General features: G+C 39.5%; 1 protein-coding gene across 10 annotated transcripts in view; it reads right to left on the reverse strand.

The window, feature by feature from the left end:
• Nucleotides 1-21,380, reverse strand: part of CALD1 (caldesmon 1) — a 180,721-nt gene that overhangs the window by 27,733 nt on the left and 131,608 nt on the right. For 6 of the 10 annotated variants that reach the window (XM_024737938.1, XM_024737939.1, XM_024737943.1 and 3 more), the window contains 2 exons: nt 8,081-8,227; nt 3,627-4,587 (listed from right to left, as the gene is read on the reverse strand). In XM_024737938.1, coding sequence (XP_024593706.1) covers nt 3,627-4,587; nt 8,081-8,227 — 1,108 coding nt within the window. Of the gene's footprint in view, nt 1-2,251; nt 2,330-3,626; nt 4,588-8,080; nt 8,228-21,380 lie in introns of all 10 variants that reach the window. The other 4 variants (XM_024737946.1, XM_024737944.1, XM_024737947.1 and 1 more) reach the window with 2 other exon arrangements.

Consider the following 21,380-nt stretch of genomic DNA (forward strand, 5'->3'; position numbering starts at 1 on the left):
AACTATATTCAGTATCCTATGATAAACTGGAAAAGAATATCAAAAAAAGGAATGTATATATATGTATAACTGAATCACTGTGCTGTACAGCAGAAATTAACACAACACCGCACTTCAACTATACTTCAATAAAAATTTTTTTTTTTTAATTAAAAGGAGGCATTTTATAGTTGGGGAAGAGAAAAAGCTAAATCAGGTTTCAAGGTTGCTGGTCACCTGCGATCCATCACCACAAAGAGTTAAACTGCAGTGGGAGAAAGAAGGTTTTTGGAAAGGTATTGGAGTGAGTTCTGCAAATGTTGCTCACCTGACGTTTGTGTTTACCTATCCTACGTAGCTCCTTGAATTCAAAGGAAAGACTTTTTTTGAGGGGGGACACAAAAAGGTGGGATTCGGGGTGGGGATGGAGGAGGGCGTTTAAAATGGCTAAATCATGTAAAATATGATTTAAAGTTATCTACATGAAGCAACTACACAAAGAGCTGGAGAGGGGGAAAATCTAGTCCTTCAACTAGTAATTTATGTATGCAATGTTAAAACAGGAATAGCAGATTTTTTTAAGCTTGGGTTGAGGAGCTAATCTGTCCTCGCGTCAAAAAGAGGCCAAGTTTTGGGACACTGGAATGTGCTGGAGGGCAAACAGGGAAAGAGGCAGGTCTGAAATCATCATACCATGGCCATTATTGAACTGGGGCCTTATCTGAAAAGAGGCAAAAGGATGATTGGATGACTGCTGATGAGCCCCTTCTAGCTCACGGACATAATACATTAACACAGAATGCCTTGGTCATTAAAAACAAATCACGTCTTGGTGAACTGAGTTAAATCAGGATGAATTCAAACAGTTATTCAGCCTCTCCTGCTCCACATAAACTTAATCACTGAGTTATGATTTCATGCCCTCTTCCTTCTGGACTGAAAGATATTCCCCACAAAACACTAGCTTTAGAGATGAACCCATGTGGGATATTTCTGTTTGAGTTTAGTCCCAAGGTAATTTTCATTTTTTGGAGATGAATTTGTAGGTGTTCTTCTGTTACAAAATGAGAACAGTGGTTCCCAACACGTTTAACAATTTCTTTAGCTGCTTCATTAGAGCCAAATTCAATTTTCTAGTTATTAGTATTTACTCTTTCTCCTGCTTTTAACTGGGCAGTGTTCACATTCAGTTTTCACTCCCAAGCCACCATAAGTTCTATTAGAAACAGGGAGGAACACATACCGTAAACAAAATAAACATTTTGTTTACGGTATGTGTTAGCAAACAGTAAGAACTAGGGGTTCTTACTTTTTACATGAATCTTATGAAAAAAAGTTTAAGAAAATAACCATCCCCCTGCTTAATCTCATCTATTTGCTAGATTAGCAATAGTTAAATCTGTGTCTTACTCTATGCCATAATGGGCAGAGAAATGCAGCAAGAGTCCATTTGAGTTGGAGCTCAATAGCTACAATTCAGCCCCACAGGCAGAGTAATTCAAGTCTTTTTACCTTTGATACTTCAATTTTACCATGTTTAAGTACTTTGAACTTGTTAAGTACTGTCATAGTTTTTAGGATTGCTTGGAACTGACATAAGCATGATGGTTAAAACAAGGTCAGGCTTTCTGATGTAGCATTTTAATTATGTCGGGGGCATAATGACATTCTCTCTGCAGCTCTGGTCCACTGACTTGTTTACTTACCTACAGTCAAACACCCTGGCACCAGCTCCTGTGTGTGCCTCAGAAATGCAATGCAGAACACTGTGCCAAACTTCTCTTTTGAAAACCAAATATCATCTTCAGTTCATCAAATTTTTTACTGAGATGTGTGGGAGTATTTTTCCTTTGAAAAGTTAAATCATGAATCAAAGCCAGTTGGAAATATTTCATGATTGAAACAAAAGTAGGATGGCTCAAGGAAAACAAAATAGCACTTGGGAGAGTAGAAAGTGGGTAAGATTGATCAGAGGAGTGTTTTTCAAGCTTTCTGACTGTGACCCACAGTAAATAAAGACAATTTATATCACAGTGAAATACTTACTGGCCATGATGCCGTCTGATATTTTCTATCTATTTCATTTTAAAAATGCAGATTGACACATTTAGCTAATTTGGGGATGCTTTAAGTTGATTTCACCATTCAATGGATCATGAGTCATGGCTTGAAAAACACTGGATTAGAGGTTACAATTTTCATCAGACCTGAAATGTTGTGGAACACTGCTCTCTGTTGCTTTATGGCTAGGTTCTTTCTCAATGATATTTACCTCTTCTTTTTTGAAGGTAGGCTTGTCTTCTTGGGACTTTCCTCTTTTAGCTTGCATTTTAGCCCCCCTTTCTTCTTCCTTTTTATTTTCAAGAATGGTAAGGTCACTCATTTAAAAGAAGCCCTTGCTAGCTTACAAGAGGGAGAGGGTGCTCAGGTCACTCTGCATGTGGCGTGAAGTGACTTCTCTTTGGCTGTCCCAGTGCTCACATTCCCCCCGTGCCAGTGGTTCTAAACAACAACGTGGGATAGTTTCCTCCCCGCAAAATCTTTCCTCATGAGCCTGCCATCGTGCTCACTGAAATCTAGCGTGATGTGGTGCATCTAGTACGTGTGGACAAATCCTGTGTGTGGTCTGGTGCATCTTGTTCCTGATCATCTCAATGGAAGCTGTGTTTATGAGCCCCTTGTAAGAAGCAGGAGTGAAAGACAACTGCAGTGCAAGGCAGACTTAGCGATAGAGAGTTCTCTATGGAAAGGTGGATACACAAGCATTTCTTTTTTCTTTTTCTTTTTCTTTTTTTTTTTGCGGGGTAGATGGTGGTGGTACGGTGGTGGTGGTTAGGTATAGTGCTCTTAATGCAGCCTTGCAGACAGACGAAAAAAATATTTCTTAGCTTACAAATATTCCCCCACCCCCTATTTCCACACTTCCTTGTGCTACATAAATTTGTGTCACCCAGATGGTAAAAGACGCAAAATGTGTTCTCTTAATTGCCAGTCAGTTTTAAGTTGATGCTACCTCAGATGAATGGCTTTCTGCAAGTTTACATTAAGCTCAGGTCTACATGATGGCAAATCAGGGTTTTGACACTTGTTATAAAAGGTCCAAACTGCCCCCTTGCCCTCCCTTATTACCAGTTAATTCCAAGGGGGTGATTTTGCCTCCTTAAGATGATATTTCTGACCATGATTCATCGTGTCAGTTTCCCACCCCAACTTTTAGCATATTTTATTAAATGCCAAACACACAGATAAAGTGAGGAGTTATGGTCCCCCTGCCTCATGTAGACCTGTGGATAGAGATAAGTTGTTAAAAAGGAATGAGTTTAGATGCAGTGCAGAATCATCAGTCAATGCAGCACCACCACATTTGTCATCTTTGGGTTAATTCATTTTTTCTGGTATTCATAGCAACGAAGCACAGAGCAATTCACTTCTCTCTGGTCGTACCAGTAAATTTGGTTGGTGGAATAGTTGGCTATCAATTGATTGCTTTATGCTTGCACATTGCTGTGACCTAAAAAAATGAGCAGCTTGCCAAATGATCAAGCACGTGGGGCTGTAGGAATGTGGCCTCAGTCCCAAATTTGATGTGCATTACATTTCTCGTAAGTTGCAGGCATCACACATTTGGTGCAAAATGTTTACTGTACCTGTTTCTTTTGGACAGCTGTCTGAAGTTTATCTTCTTGTACTTTCTTTTCATTGACCCACTTCCCTTCTGTTTTCTCCTCTACCTTTTCCCCCTTTATCTTTTTCTCTTGCATTTCCCTTTTTTTCTCTTCTAGTTGCTTACGTTTTTGCTCTTCTATCTTAGCTCTCTCTTCTTCCTCTGCCTTTGCCCTCTGCCTCTCCTCTGCTGCCCTTCTCTCCTCCTCCTTAATCCTTTCCCTCTCCTTTGCCTCCCGTCTTTCTCTCTCTTGTGCAGCTGCTTTTTCTTCTGCTTCCTTTCTCGCTTTCTCCTCTGCTATTTTTTGTTCTTGCTCGACTTTAATTCTCTCTCTTTCTTCTGCTTCCAACCTGGCCCTTTCTGCCTCAGCTCTCTCCCTTGCTTCCTGTTCCATCTTTTCATTATGGGGAATCTCATGTGAGCCTTTTTCCCTCTCCTCTTCTGTCTTAGGCTCATCTGTACCAATTTGCCCATTTTTCAATGACATTACTGTTTCCTCCTGGGTTTCTGCTGCTTTCTCTTCTGCCACCACCTCTACCTGATTTTCTTCAATGCTCCCTTGCTTTGGCTTCTCTTCTTCTTCTTCTTCCTCCTTTTCTTTTTCTTCTTCCTTTTTCTCTTCAGCATCCATCCAATCATTCTTCTGGTGGGACTTGGTGACTGTTTCTGTTTCCTCTATCTCGTATCTTTCCCGGCGACTTTCGCTTTTTTCTTCCTTCTCTGCCATTTCATTTTCTGCTGTGTTGTTCTGCATTCTTCTGCTGGGTAGCAACAAACTTGCATCTGCTATTGTTGGGTCAGAATCCTTTTGGCGCTCCAGTGCTTCCTGAAGGCGTTTCTGGCGTCTTTCCTCCCGCCGGGCCAGGCGCTCCAGGAGTGCAGCCTCATCGTCGGCCTCCACCTGAGTGTCTGTGGTGGTCGTCTTGACCTCCTCGTCGGGCACACTGGACAACAGAAACAACAGCAAGGGCAGCTTGCTGATTAATCGGTCAGCTGGACTCATGTGCTGTGCCACATGGGAACATGCAGGTATATACATCTCCCCATATACAACCCCATATTAGTACATTCCTGCCTGGCTTTCAACTGGCAGCGTATGCAAATCTTTGCCCATGGTCTTTGTCTGGCCGTGGGGAACCTATTCTGCATACTAGAAGTGCTCTGAGTATTAATGCCACCTGGGCATTTTGCCTCAAGCAACAATTGATGAGCATTAATGTGTAAATACCTAAGCTCCCCTCACCTTTGGTATCAGATAGAGCTGAGGTGCCTACACCACAGTGGATCTTAGAGTTCCCTGGTGGAATTAAGCCCCTGATACCCCCAGTGGTAATTTGCTTGGTAAATTACCTTGGTAATTACCTTGCTCAGTAGTGAAACCTTTATTTGGTTGCCTTCCCTTCTCTGTCTCACTTCCCCACACTGCTACCACTTTTTCCTGGGATCATGTTACAAGTAAACTGTGCTCAAATCTTTGTTTCAGAATCTGACTTTCAGGGAACTCAAACTAAGTCAAGAACCAAACTGAAGAAACGAATTCCTCTTGTATCAAGTAGTGTCCCCACATGTTGCCAAGTCATCTGGAATTCCTGATCTGGATTGCTGGAACACTAAACACTTTGAGAGGATGGGAGTGTACGTTATAGTGTGGAGATGCTATACTCAGGCCAGTGACCCCCACGGTGGAGACATCTAGCTGTCCACCACAACTTATGCTCCTCGTTCCTTAGTCACAGGGAAGTGATTGCCTGTCAAGGATTATATTTCCCACCCTCCCCTCTTCCTCGCACTTAGGTGGGGCCCCATGACCAATAATTCCAATGAAATGTGAGCAGAAGTGAGATGTCCAGACCAGGACAAGTAAGAAGCAGCGGTACATTCTCTTCCCTTTCTATCTCTGTCTACTGGCTAGATCAGAGGACTCCAAAGCCCCTGAAGTTGACAGAGTCACAGGAGGAAAGAAGATAGGGAACCAGTTCTACCAGTCAGAAATACCCACGCTGGACTAGTATGTGTTACTGCATCAAACTACTAAAATCTGGGGACTCGTTAAAGCAGCTGATGTTGCCCTAACTAATAAATATACCATCTCCATTCTTTGTCAAGATTCCCATGAATAAAGGGTCTCTTGCCCTTCTTTTCTGCAGTAGACCAAAGGACAGTTAAATTTGATGTTTATAAAAAAAGAAAAAAATCTCTAAAAGCCAAACTGTAGCATGTCCACCATGGTGCTCACTATTGCAGGATGCTGGACACTGCCCATGCCAGGGGTGTTGGTCTTCACTGCAGGAAACAGCCAGTCATGTGATACTAGGGCTGTGACCAGAGTTGGAAGAACGTGTCTTGCAATGTTTAGAAACTCCATCAAATTTCATGGTTCATACCAACCTTGGCCCTTTTGAAGTTCAAGTTCACTTAATTTTGGAAAAACATATTTCACATTTAACAACAAGAAATGGCAGACTAAAGGCTAGATTCTAAACTTTCTTGGCCTCAGCTGTTGCTGTAAGACACTGTCTCCATGAATTAGACACATAAGGATTAAATTTCTCTGAAAATGCAAATAGTTTAGAATTTAAGGGGGGAAATCTATATACATAAGGCATTTGGATCAACTGAATTCAAATAATTTTTAAGAGGTACCCCAAATTCCACAATGCTAGCTGGCTTAAAGAACTCGAGTTAAGAAACAACAGACTCTACTGAACCTTTCTTCGCTATTTATAAATCAGGACAGCAGTCAACAGGAGAAGTTGAGTACCAGTCAGTTGTTTAGCCCCCAAGAAGAATACTTATTCTTCTTGGGGGCTAATTAGTATGTCAGAGGTAAATCATATGTTATCAGATGTGAATATGCGTGGCTAAAAAAAGGAATTTTGTACTCAATCAATGCATGAAATAACTAATAATAGTACAATGTGAAAAAAGAAGAGAAACACAAGTAGAAGCAAGATTTTAAAAGCTAGAAAACTATAGGCACTAGTAATTTCTTAAGGCATTGTTGATTACTCACTAATAACCAGATTCACAAAAGGCCTTAAAATGTCATTATTAAACTCTTTCTTTCCCATCCCCTTCAACTCAGAAATAGAAAAGGCAGTGACGCCTATGCAGCCCTGATCTGTAAGACTCTGCTACCATCTTCCTAATAATGGTCAAAATTACTATACGCAAGCACTGTGCATTTTACAGGTATTATCGTCTCATTTAAATTTAACAACATTCCTAAAAGAAAGGTATGATTTTTACTTCCATTGGACTGAAGAAATACAGTTAGTGAAGAAAGGGTCAAGCTGGGATTCAAAGCTAGGTAGTGAACCCCAGAGAACCTCTTTGCTATACTCCCTCCCTAATCAGGAGCTACTTACGGAGGGACAAAGTCTGTTTTTCCACCTAACCGAGAAGCTTCCTGATTGAATCATCCTGCCTGCCAGCATGTTCACTACTGCCTTCAGAAACCCTCTGTGTACCCACTCAAGTTCACGTTAAAGAGGCCAGAACCCTTTCCCTTCAGAATTTCCTACACAGATTGAATGAAGGGGATTATCAAATACAGTGCCCTCCCAACACACACAAAATGAAAGAATCTAAAACCAAAGCCACACAAAAGGTCTTACATGGTGATTGCATTATATTTAACCAGTCCACAATTTAAAAATAAAATTATGTTTTTCTCCATTCCCCCTCCTCATCTTTTCTATACCTTGGGGGCATATAAATGAAATATACTAACTATTAGCGTAATGCACTGTGTGACCTTGTATGTGTGAACTTGTAAAAGCCCCTTTTGAAAAAGTTGAACTTATTAAGTATTCTCGACTTTCCTGATTTCTACCAGGACTGGTATAGGAAAAAATGTAGTACTAAACTCATGAGCTTGTTTGAATAATTACATTAAATTAAACAGGATTCTGCACCTTGTTGAATATTGTAGAGATCAAAGGATACTGGTTTAGGGTGTGTATCAGGAAAAATAAGACATTTGCAATTCATGCCTACTTCTAAAATTCAAGTATTATCTGCTACTGGTAGGTACAGAGGACTATTAAACGAATACATCTTCAGTTCAAAACAGATAACAATACCCTAAAGAATGAAGGTAAATAGTTTTCCTTATTTAAGCATATAACCCACGATTTGTAGTAAATAAAAAATTTACTAGATTACAAAAGAAAATAAAATCCTTCAACTGGGGTGTGTTTAGGGGATGGGATGTGGGGGGGTGGGGAGAAAGGAGTACTGGTGTCCTAATGTCTAAATCAGATTGCCTGTCCAATCTGGTTAGTTGCCTAAAACGTCCACAGAAGAATTAAACAAGCTAGAAAGACGGAAAGAGTTGAATTGGGCTGGGAAGGGGATGCTTTGCCCAACACATTCCTTTCATCAGACAGGCTAAGAAGCACCTGGAAAAATTCTCCCTTCTGAAGAGGACAGTACCTGTTCTGGGTATTGACCTCCACTTGGTCAGTCACCTGTCCCAAGGATTCTTCCTCTTGCTTCTGCCGCAGCCTTTCCTGCCGGGCACGGCGGCGCCGTTCCCGGGCGGCCTCTTCCTCATCATCGTCGTTCCGCTGGTAGGCGATTCTGTAACATCACAAAGACAACTTCTTGAGCTTGCCAACTGCCCACCATCTTCACCAGCTTCTTGGAAGGATCGACACTGAGCTTGACTACTTACTGAACCATAGAGTTCTAAAAGGATGGTTCTGTTCCTTAAGTTTAGAGACCTGATCTGACTAGTTTTTAAACTTTTAAGTATCTGAAAAGCATTAGTCCAGTAGCTACAGAGGATAATTTACAATGACCAAATAACAGCTTAAACTAAAAAGTTTACACAAAAGCAACTGCCTTTGGAGACTGTGGGTTAGCATATTTAGATTTCTTTACTCAGCTGATGACTAGCATGTTAAGATTTAGAAGCAGAAATCCAAAGAACTGAACTGAAAGTACTGAAAACGCTTATTGAAAAGATTCAGCATGTTGTATGAATTATTTGTGGATATGTTGTCACAAAGGTCAGAAAAGAATCAAGTTATGTTACCAAACCAGGACTTTGGCATTAATAAGCCAAATAGCCAACGAAACTCCAGAGCAGGAGATCCTTTTTGCTCGGATTTAATTGTTTTCCTTTTTGTTCACTTTCACTGAAGAAAAGTGTTATTGACAACTGATAGGAGGCTTCACAGTCAGTGCAGTGCCCTCTAAGGCCGTCTCTTTTGTTCTAAAACTGCGTTAGTGTCCCACTACCCACACACTGGACACATCTTGGGAGCCCACAGGTGTGTATTTAGATAGAAACCTAAGGTCTAAGGCCAGTAGAAGAGGCGCAGAGGGTTTCACATGCATATATGGTATTTAGTTTTCCTAGTTTATCAGAAGCAAAGAACTATTTAGGGAAATTATACAATCAATATCACTAGTTAGATACGTTTCCCCTAATATTTATTCCCAAGTAAAGAATCGGAGCTGGGGAACCGCAGATGCTCAGACTCATGAGGAGATAGCCTGCGTGGTCAACCTGGCTGTTTTGGAAGGAGGACTGTGTACTGACATACAGAGTGCTGAGAAGGCATGGCAGTGCTGGCTGGCCCAGGGACAAGCTGGCCTGATGGATACACGGGATGCAATGGAGCTGCATTGTGCAGCAGACTGCTTTTTACCTTGGAGAGTTAACATGCTTTTTCACAGTGTTACTTACATATCTACAAATAGAAATCCAGGTACGTACACGTTTCATACTTATCAATAATGACTAAGCTAAAATAATTTACAAATGAAAGAAAACAAAACAGCAGAATCACATAATTTCTACCAACAAAACGAACCTAATATGACTGATGATGGTTTGCTCATGTTGGATTTACAAACTAGGTATGTTTAGATCCAGTACTTTACTTTACCTATCTTTTGACTTCAATAATACAAATGCTATGAATGTTTTTGACCTTACAAAAACAAGATGAACAGTTCTGAAGGTTGGTTGGTTTGTTCTTTGCTACTTAAGAAACTCTGACTTCATACTTGCTAAAACGTGCTAGTATGCAACATTCAAATGCCAAATAAATAAACTGTCACTTAGTAATTCCATAAAGCTGACTGTTTTATTTCCACAAACACGGAGAGAAGGGCAGTGTGATACAGTTAAAGGACAACTAGGTTAATACTCAGAAAACCGAGTTTCTAGAACTGGCCTCTCCCCAGCTTGCAGCCCTTTGATTAACCTGCATTAAACTGCCTTGTCTGTAAGTGGGTGACAATCAAATGAAATCATGGGTGTATTGTGCTAAGGCATACTACGGTGTAGTATTCTGCTGTTATTAGGAAAGTGCAGTGGAGGAGCTGCTTTGTGAGGAAAGATGGGTTCAATTTTAGACTTGTTGAATCTGAGGTGACAGCATGACATGATTTGAATGTTCCTTTCTAATTCAATCACGTTGTAGTTTGCAGTTGAAAGCCCTTCCCAGTGGTTTGGCTTCAGTCTTCAGATTCTTGGCCTCATATTCCTTTGGCTTATTTCTCAGTAGACAGCTTTAACCACAGCAGGGAGAATGAGTCCTTAATGACTGCTTCCCAAGCTAATCAAACAGAAAGTCTTAATTTGCCCTTCTACATCTCTGGATCAGCCATGAGGTCCTGGCTATTACTTGGGGCCTTGCTTTTCCAAGACAAGCAAAAGACACATAAAAGCTCCATATGGGACACCCTATGGCAACAACAAAACCCTCCCCGCTCCTAGATGGAATCTCATTTGAAGCCCTTAATTTCCCACTATACTTGAACATCTCAGAGGTGCTCCTCTCCCTCCTCCCACCCACCCAATGTGCTTCATGGTGGATGCTGTTGGCTTTTAGTTCTGACACGACCTAGATATGCCATCTGTCTCAGCCAGGTCACGCTCAGTCTTCCTTCATCTTAGGTTTCTCATTGGAGGCGTGGCCTTCCACATTCAGATCACTGCCCCTGTCTCTGCTAACTCTTCTTGCTTCATACTACTTAAAATTTATCATCACTTTGCATCGGTAGACTCTTACCTAGGATACACAGTTGCCAGAGCTAGATTTTTGAGGACCTTTTGTTGCTACTAATAAAGAAACATGTTAAAATTGTTTTTCATAGTTAAAAACAAAAAAGGAGCCAAAATGTTTTCATGGCATTTTGAATCAGAATGTGCCCGGCTGCTGGCTCAATAACATATCAGTTGACTTTGTAAGTGAAATTGTGCCCATGCCAAATGACTTGATATGTGTAGAAATTCTTCGAATGTGAGCCTCCCTACTTTAGTCCTCAGAGGGCAGAGCACACAGCGGTTGCTTAGCTTTCAGGCCTCTCCCACGGCAACTACCTTTCATACTACTACCAGAGGTTTATTACTTTTCTTTCAAAATTGAAAAACCTTAGTTGTTAAATTTTTTCTGATTCTAAAGGTAACATGTACTTATTATTTTCTTAAACCAGACATTAAAAAATGTACAAAAGAGAAAGTAAAAGTCAGTTCCCTAATCCACTACTCAGATATGAACATGATTAACAATGTATTCTACCAGAACTTTTCCTTTGCATGCATAGATATTTTAATTTTTAACAAGGTGGGATAATGTTATATATACTACTTTAGAAACAGCTTCTTTAATTTACCTTATTTATGACTATTTTAACACATTAGCAAAATATAATTTCCAACAGCAACACAGTATTCTATGACCAGATGTACGTAGTGGATGTATGTATAGGGATGTACTATAATCTATTTAACCAGACTTCTACTGATGGGCAGTTAAGATTTTTCCAAATTTATGTTCTTATAAACAATGCTGTAAAGGACATCACTATAGATATACTTTTACCACTTGTTCAATTACTTATCTAGGAAAAATTCTCAAAAGTTAGAATTCCCTAGTTTAAGATATGCTAATTTAAAGGCTCTTGTTACACATTGACAAACTGCCCTACAGAAAGGTATGTAACATCAGCAACGTATGAGTGCTAGTTTCACCATAACAAGAATTTATCCAAAAAGACAGATGAGAACACCACATCCTTAATATGTCCATATGATAGCACAACAACTCTGCTTTAGGCTTCAGTTAAAGACAAAATGTTAACATTCTAACTTTTCACACACCAGACTTAAATGTATTTGAAGTGTTGCTGACTAGTAAAAATCATACCTAACCACCCACTGGGTTGTAATAAAAGCATAACAATCCATTTGTTCTTTCTGTGAAACTTCAGCAGATGCTGGCAGTAACCAGTCTACTGTATTGTACACTATAAAGACAACTGATGTTCCCAGATGATTCAGAAGTGCAGAGGACTCGAAGTTCCTCGGAATCATCTGAGAAAGATTAAACTATGTTGATTAGAGTTTTAATCAAATGCATTTTACTTAAAAAATGAGTAATCCCAAATGATATGTAAAGCACCTTTTATTAAATAAAATGTTCAATCGACTTTCCCACCCAGGCTGGGTGTCAGCAGGTTTACTCTGGAGTATTATGCTTTGTTTCTGGGTAATTGCCTTTGCTCATCTCTTAGAGAACACTTGGGGAAAGGTATGATTGATCTTACTGCAGGAAGCCCAGTGCTGCTGGCAGCAAAATGGCTCATCAGACATTCGGGAGAGAGATGATCTTGTGTGTGTGTGTGTGTGTGTGTGTGTGTGTGTGCGCACACACGTGTGTGTGTATCAATAAGTGCTGAACAATCTCAGAAGTCCATAATAATTACATGATGTTATTTGATTGTGTCAGTGGTATGAAAAAAGCAGAAAGGTCTGGCTTTTCTTCCATTCCCAGAACCACTGCCTAAATATCCTGGTGTTATATTATAAGAAAAAACAGGTCTATGCAATGGGAAAACGCTCTTGGAATGTTGTGGCTTTCACACCAAAGACTTTTTAAGTCTTTACCACCAGACCTCTACTGCCTCAGTGTATTCAAGTAACACTATAATCATGTTACAAGCTGTGCCTTTTAGACAGAAAGTTCAAATAAATAAAAGTATTGCAGACATGGCAAATAATGAAACCACTGAGGACTCAGCGTCTTTACATTTGGCTGGGCCAGGGTCTAAATGTACACTAGATGAGATAAAGAGGAAGTGGCAGAGGCTTCCACAGTAAGACACTGGAGCAAGGCACTAGCTGTCACCTTGCCCCAATGTCCCCCTCACCCCATCTTCTCCAATAAATATTTCTCAAGACTTGCTCAACACTGGCAAAATTCTTACTGTAATTTCATCTACAGTATAGAGTTTTTTAACCCTGTGTTCTCCATAGTGTGAAGAATGTTACTCTCATTTCCTTTCATTTTGTCTGGTTTTTTTTATTTTGCTATTTTCTGATTTGAGACTCCAGTACATGATCCTTCAAGTTTTCAAGTAAAAATGCTGGCAATAACATTTTATTAACAAGACAAGATCTCTTATCAGGAAACCATGTTTAAAAATAGAACAAGTAATAACCAGTTTTATGAGGGGGCTGATTTTATTACAAGTTTAAGAGCACTAAAGAAAAGATTTAATTTTCTATATCTTACAGCAATGGTTACTAACATTTAAAGAATGTGGATCTCTTTAAAATATCAAGAAAAATTAAAATATCATGACAGTTGCTTATAGTTTTGTTATTTATTAAAAGTGTTTTATAAAGTCTATAAACTCAACACTGAATAAAAAAGGAATCTGTATCTTATAAACCACTGTATTTATACATATTTGCAGAGCAGTCTTTCATACCTGAAACAGTTATTTATCAGACTACAGAAAATAAATTTAGGAATCTCTTCCAGTAACTTCACCACTAGAGAACCACTGGTATATAGAAAGAGATTACGAGTGCCACTGAACAGACTCTGACTTGTCCCCTTCAAGCTCTTTTGCATCCTTTAACATTCCTTGTGCTTGGTAAGCACACATACACATACACAGACACAGACACACACACAAACCCACAGGTTAAGTGAGGAAAACCTCGGAGAAAATAAAAGGCTCAAGGCACTAAAATGAAGCCCGTGTACAAAAGATTTATAGAGATCCCCCTTCAGATCAAAGTTTCCAAGTCTCTCTGTTTTCCTTAATTATTTCTGCCACATTCCTATATTTTAAAAAGAGAATGTTGCACCTAAAATTCCAACAGAACAAATAAATTCGCTACCTGAAAGAAGGACTCCTACCAGTACTTCATCATTCGTGAATTCACAGTAACTTATAGGCCAGCAGACACTTGGCTGAACCCTAAGATCTGCTTTCATCTCCCTGCATCCCCTTGTACCTCTTCTTTCGTGCAAGGAGTCATCCGAGAGAAGGTGGTGCTGGTTGAAAAAGATTGCAGGTTGTAACTGTGACACTCAATCCCAAACACCATCCTGCCCCCAGCTTTCTGCAGCTGTACGTTCCCCACGCAGGCCAGACTCAGGAGGAAGACTGACTGGGGTTCACGTCTGCAAAGGACTTCTTAGTCAATTACATTTCTCTGATTTCCATCATTCTTGGTTCTGCCAATGTCATTGTCTTAACCTGGGTCTTAATATGGGATCCAGCTTAGAGTTAAAACATCATGTGGGTTGAAAATGTGGTCATCAGCTATTAGGAGGCAAAATGATTCATACATACTTTCAGTATTGTTTTCCATGTACCAAAAACCCCAGTGACTTTCTTTCATAATATGAAATGCAAGCGATTCTCCAAACATATCCAATTAGCCCTGTGAATTGCTCAAATGCTCTTAGTAAAATTTCAGGCAATGCTGTGATCAGGAGGGAAAATCCTGACCTGCTGAAATGAATCATATTTGCTCTGCAGATTTATTGTATATTTGGAAGTTAAAAGAGGTTTATAGATACATTCCAGGCTCTTAAATATGATTTTGTTTATATATATGTGGTGTCTGTAAAATGTTGTGGTTTCATTTAATGCACATAAGGTCCAATTCTCAATGTTTTTCCCTTGGATTCCTTAAAAGAAAGGCATTAAAAATTACAGTGGAGGAAAAAAAATCAAGAAAATAAAAATATTTTCAGGTCAAAATATGTTTAGAAATGGATTAATAGCTAATAGTCAATTGGTCTATTAGTAATTAATATAGGATAGAATGAAAGGAAGCCCCCCTCATTTAGAATATATGTGTGTATATATATATATATATTTTTTTTTTTTTTTTTTTTTTTTTTCCTGATAGGGAAGGTAAAAAATATGCTGAATTTCACTGAAGGATTCATTGCTATGTCAGGGGTGTGCCTTTTATGGGAGTGCAAGCATGCAAGGGGATACATTACTCTGAAGAAATTTACCCAGGAAGAGAGGTATGTCCCACCCCATCTCCCTGTACACACACACATTTGAGAATTACTAAGGTTTGCAAACCAGCCACAAATTTTGGTTCTCAACAGTAAGACACTGTGTGCTTGCACACTTCAGTGTTCTCATATATGTTGTCACCACAAGTTATCACCAGCAACCTACAGTATGCTTTAATATAATGGTGACATCCCATAATCACATGAGTTTCTATAACCACAGACCATGGTGGGGAAACATGTCACGGAGCAGAGTAGAAAGAAACAACATCAGGCAGTGGGAGAAAAACCTCTTCACCTTGCCTCCACACACTCTCGTAGAAGGCTGGTTCTTAGTATCATTATGACTGTGACGTCCTGTCAAACAAACAGATCAGCTCTGATTGATCATGTATGGTTAGAGGGAACTCAGGGAGTAGGGTGAGTTCTGATTCTGACTCAGGGTTGTGTGGCTAGCTAGGGCTTATGGGAACACAGTTCTCAGAATGGTCCTGCTCTGGGACAGGCAGACCCCTAAGCTTAGAGACTCATTGCTGAATTGATACAGATAGTCATTTGTATCAGGAAATTTTAAAAAGATGAATTCTAACTGTTTCGGGTCAGTATTTTAAATTAAAAAGACATTTAGCATGAAATATATTGTACCTATGAATGAGTGTATAGTATACCACCACTTAAAAGAAGAATAATGAACCAAACACCCATGTACCTACTACCCAGCTTAAATAGCACCAGCACTTTGAAGATCCTTATGTGCCCTTCCTCAACCCCATTCCTATCTCTTTTTAAATGCCTCCAAATAACCTCTAACCTGGATTTTAATTGTTCTCTTGCTTTTCTTTGTAGTTTTACCCCCAAGGGATGCATTCCTAAACAATTCATTTTTTAGTTTTGCCTTCTCGAACTTTATGTAATCATACTATATGCATTCTGTGATTAGTTTCTTTCACCCTACATTATGCTTTTGAGATTCATCTATGTTTATATGAATAGGTATAGTTTATAATAACAGATGAGATACAGGATTTCCCAAACATTTCTTGAGATTATAGTTTGGATGAGATAAATGTCTAACTTTTTATTCAACTGGCGCCATAGATATTCAGTAGAAATGAAATGAATAGAATCTGGATTATTTCTTACTGAATTGCTATTTTTTCACATTTATTTTTTAAAGGAATAATGCATCTGTTAAATCTACTAAACACAGATTTTGGAGGGATAATTCCATGGCAGTTTCCTGAGATAAACTAAAATCTATTTGTTCTGTCACAAACAGGACCGAATTTGCACCACTCCCACTATCCCACCCTATTCAAACGATAAGCTTGGTCATATACAAACAGTTCAGTTTTTAATTTATAAACATTTAGAAAGTGTAGGTATGGAAAGAGAAGATTGATGATGGAGAAGATATATTTTACTCCTCACTTGATAAGTTAAACTTTGATTTGAAATGAATGACAAGGAGTAAGAGAAATGTTTAAGTGGCTAGTAAGATAATTAAAATAAAGTAACCAAACTTTCCTCTCTTTTAACTCTGGTTTGAAATTCAACTGGTATAAAATGTGGCTGATACAGGATAAACCCAATTACCACCTATGTTTTCATAAACATTACCTTTTCTTCATCCCCAACCTAGGATTCTTTGTCTAATAAGAGTCTTAAATAAAATATTATCACTAATAAACTTGGGCTTTTAAAAATGTTGTCATTCAAAAGTAAAATCTGATTTGGGGTTGTTTTCTGACTGTTGTATCTGTTAAAGGACAATCTTGGTTTAATGTGCATAGTAGATGTGGACAATAAAACTTGGGCTTAGGTAATTTATTTTCAAGTAAAACATGATAAAACACTTCATCAGACCTGGGTGCCTATGACTGGCAATGCTGCATTCTGCCAGTTCTTTCTCTTGCATGTAGGTCTGAACATGGATATACAGCTGATGAAAAATACTGCCTTAGAGCGGTGTGCAGGTAAACCTCCACATGTCCAACGGCCGACTTGGATGCAACTGCGTCTGACCACAGATGTATTGACAAGCAGATTCTTTACACAGTCAAAGACAAACTCCTAGAAACAGAAACTTCCATCGCCATCGTCAAATGTAAAAAAATGAACTCATTTTAGATGAGTCTTATACTTAGCGTGATCTAGAAATTAAAATATTACCCCCAAATTTGAAATATTTGTGTGATGCAGTACAAGGGTTCATAATTTCATGTGGTGGGGCTTTGAATTATGGTACTGCTATCACATTGCTAAACACTGGACAAAAGAAACAAAGTGATTGGGAAAACAAAAACAAGATGTCCTTAAGTGGAGATTATGAACCTGTGACTAATTAGAAGGAATTCCTGTAAGGGAAAGCGGCATTTCAGACATGTTGACGGAAATGGTACATGGCATGTGGGTACTGCTAACTGAAGTCACATGTCCTGTGTCAGCTGAGAGGATTCTCAGCATCCTCTCTACACAGGCAGTGCTTAATGCAGGGAAATTTATGGGTAATGGATTTTCATAACAGGCCTTTTATGATCTTCTCCTCCCCCAAAAGTGCCCTCTGGAGCTTTCCTGCTTCCACTCTCATTTTTCTTAATTGGAAAAAGATTTAGTATTCATTTCCTCTTTCCCAGTGTTCTTTTGGCTCAATTTCCCTTGGGGGTGGCATGGCCTCCCATCATTCCCCCCCCTCCACCCCGCTTTTGTCCTTCCTCTCTCCTTCAGAAACAGAAAGCTCAAATATACTGATAGATATGACACTGGAGCATTGTTTCCAGCAACTCTGGTGAGTGAAGGGACTGTTATTCTAACAAGAAAGCATACTTTGGGGTGATTACTACCTCCCCAACTCCAGCAGTATTACACAACCTTACCTAACATCCAGCTGGCTCATAGATAGAACTGCAGAGTTTTGTTTACAAGTGGTAGCAAGTAGAAAGACAAACCTTGAATAGAGACAGGAAATGGAAAAATGAAAGGCCAAATCCTGAACTTTGGACCTATGTGAAGAACATTTATTCTTGTAGCGGACTTGGGAGCCAATGGCTGTCAATGGGTCCAACCTCCCTACTGTTATGAAAAGAATTCAAGGACTCTGCTCTGCACTTGGTGGATCATCTTCCTAAGTCAACAGAAACCTTACCTACGATGGGGCCTCTGCTCCATGTGGAAGGAATAAAGCAGATACCTATTTGTTGTGATTTGGTAAACAGCCAGCCTGACCAAACCAAACCAAACCAAACCAAATAAAGTCCTCCATAGTTAAAGTTAATAGGAGACCCCTACGAAAATGTGAACATTTAAATAGATAAAGTAATATTAAATAACTAAGCTCCCACATTTGTGTGTGTGTTAAATGAATTAGATCACCGACAGCTGAAGAATCAGACAGCCGGGGCTCTGAGAGAGAGAAACATGGGCATTAGAGACATTCTTAGATAGCACTTAAATTGCTTGAGGTACCTGTCCTGCAACAGCAGATCGACACCCCAACAATAGAGTATAAACCAATACAATCACTAGTTCTTTAAAATTGTTACCTAGTACGGGAGGCACTGCTTCAGTAGGGGAGATAACTGACTTTACTCTAAAAATATTTTTTTCTAAAAATAAATTACAAAGTTACAGCATTGCGTTGGTTTATAGGTTTCTGATCTCATGTATATTCCTCTCTACAACCAAACCACTGATCCGCATAGCACCTAGACTTTGAAGGGAGGACAGTTAAATTCAAGTGGGACATCAGAGTGATGGGCTCTGAACAGCCTAGATTCTGAGGAGGTGCTGGTGGGCGATGTACCAGATATGAATGTGGCTTCTTAACTTACAGAATTGGGGTGCTGGTTGGTAATGCTACTCTAACATGCAAATTGACACCTAGATGACTGGAATTAATGCATTCATCCAACACACATTTATTGAGTATTTACTCTATTCAAGCCACTAAGGGTGGAAACTAAGGTGAAAACCCTGAAAAGAGTTTATAATCTGGTAGGGAAGCTAAGACAGGTGTAAGAACATAATAATAGATAGAATGCGGTAAATATCATGAGATGTTGATAAAGTGATCTAAAGTTTAGAGGAGGAAGAAGACGACTCCAGCTAAGGGATCAGAGAAGGCTTCGTGGAGAAAGTGGTACCTGAGCTAGATCTTTTAGGATTGGGGCTGGGGGGACAGAAGAGGATCTTTCCACATACAGAGAGCTCCAATAGCAAGGCTGCAGAGTCAGGAAATATGGACATGAGAAAGCAAACAATCCAGTCTGGCCGGTGCTTGGAGTACATGAAAGGTATTAGTGAGGCTCCAATTGTGCTTGGCACATACAGAAGGACAGCTTCCAGTAACTGGAAGAGTAAACCAACCATTTTACAAAGCGTAAGAGGGGTGCTCCTTCCATTGCGGTGGCCCTACGGAAACACACAGGGAGGATTTTCTAGTTTCAGTCTCCACTCCAGGTGTTTCATGTCACTCTGCAGCTTTCCGTGAGAAATAAAGGGCTAGCTACCCAATATCAAGGGCTCCATAAATCTTAGCTGCAAGAGGAGACTTCATTTCAGCAAATCCTACAATCATTTAGAACAGAAGCACTGTGGAGGATCCTTCAAGAGCAATAAGCTGTGATTTCCAATTTTTCAGAGTGGCATTTATGTCCTTTTTTTTTTTTTTGCGGTACGTGGGCCTCTCACTGTTGTGGCCTCACCCGTTGCGGAGCACAGGCTCCGGACGTGCAGGTTCAGCGGCCATGGCTCACGGGCCCAGCCACTCCACGGCATGTGGGATCTTCCTAGACCGGGGCACGAACCCGTGTCCCCTGCATCGGCAGGTGGACTCTCAACCACTGCGCCACCAGGGAAGCCCTATGTCCTTTTTTATTCTCCACTGTCTTGTACTGACTTTGCCCACATAGAGTAAATCAAATTTTTACTTATTCTGCTTGTTAATCAGATCCCAGGTGCAATCCACCACTGTGGCAAGCTGGCAAGATAGTAAAACAACAGAATCATTAAACTAGAAGGAATTTTGGAGGTTACTTTCAATCCATGCTACACACGGTAACCTGGGGCTGAAGAGGTGAAGTGACTCAAGCAACTACAAAATCAGAACTAGACCCAGGTCTTTAGATCCCATACTTGTTTTCTTTCTAACCTATGACACTGTATCAGCTTTCTTAGGGTGTCCTGTAGATTAACAAATAGCTCCAGTCATCTAAGCCAGGGATTGGCAAACTATGGCTCAAGGGCCGAATCTGGCCCACATTCTGTTGTTGTAAATAAAGTTTTGCTGGAACAGTCATTCCCGGATTGTCTATGGCTGCTTTCACCCTTTAATGCCAGAGTTGAGTAATTGTGACAGAGTGTATTTCCCACAAATTTGAAAATATATACCATCTAGCCCTTTACAAAAAAAGTTTGCTGATCCCTGATCTCAGCCAATGGTCCTGAAATTTTTTTATAGTGTACTATCAGTTAAAAAATTTAAGCATATATATATATATGTATATATATATACACACATATATGCATATATAGTAACTTATTTATAAATTATATACATGTAGTGCTGTTTAAATGTTTATAGATTTATAACACAGGAAAAAGATATGACAACAAAACAAAACATATTTAAAGTAAGTTTAATTTATTAATGTCCATAAACTCTTTTGTGAAAACTCTTAGTTTAACACACTGAGATAAGTAATTTGAAAATCTGGCTATAAGTTCCATTTATTTTGGAATTTGGTTTTAAATGACAGTAATAACTGAATTTTTTTTAAAAGCCCCTAAAAGATACGTAGAGACAAGTGGAAAGAACACATCATTGGCTTGGCATTTGAAGCATGCCCCACCAACCATGCAGTTTTCTGTAAACTTTAGGAAATTTATGCCTGTCCTGATATCAACTAGTCGTTTGTTCAGAGTCATCCAAAGGCAGTTTTACATTTTTAATAAACATCTAAACTGAGATGTTTTACTTGGGAGGTTTTTAAATAGATAAGAAAATGTTGGTTCCAAGGTGAGGTGTGAAGATCAATACTCTTAGGTAGGTTACATGTTTACATCTGTTTGGACAAAAAAAAAAAAAAAAATCACAAAGCAATGGGGTCATTTCCCGAAAGATCTCTCTGCTGCATGAGTTTCTTCTAAAAAGCAGTTATATTCCCCGCTGTTTGTGGACAGCTCTCCTTTGCTGAAAGGCACAGGTGAAGTGCGTGGCTCAGAAGCTAAGCGCTCATACACACTCACAGCATTAGTGACAGCTCCACTGCGTTCTCAGAGTCTCCCTGGACTCATGTGGTCAGTGCTCCCTTCGACCTGCAGTTTCTGCAGAAATCCTTTTAAGTCCAGAAACCTGAGTCCATTTCATGAAGGTTAGTTTACTTTAAACTAGATAAGCTATACCATCGGTATATGCACTTACCCAGTTACAGGTAAACTGCAAG

The sequence above is a fragment of the Neophocaena asiaeorientalis genome, unplaced genomic scaffold (assembly GCF_003031525.2).
Source record: "Neophocaena asiaeorientalis asiaeorientalis breed wild unplaced genomic scaffold, Neophocaena_asiaeorientalis_V1.1 scaffold364, whole genome shotgun sequence".
Classification (NCBI taxonomy): Eukaryota; Metazoa; Chordata; class Mammalia; order Artiodactyla; family Phocoenidae; genus Neophocaena; species Neophocaena asiaeorientalis.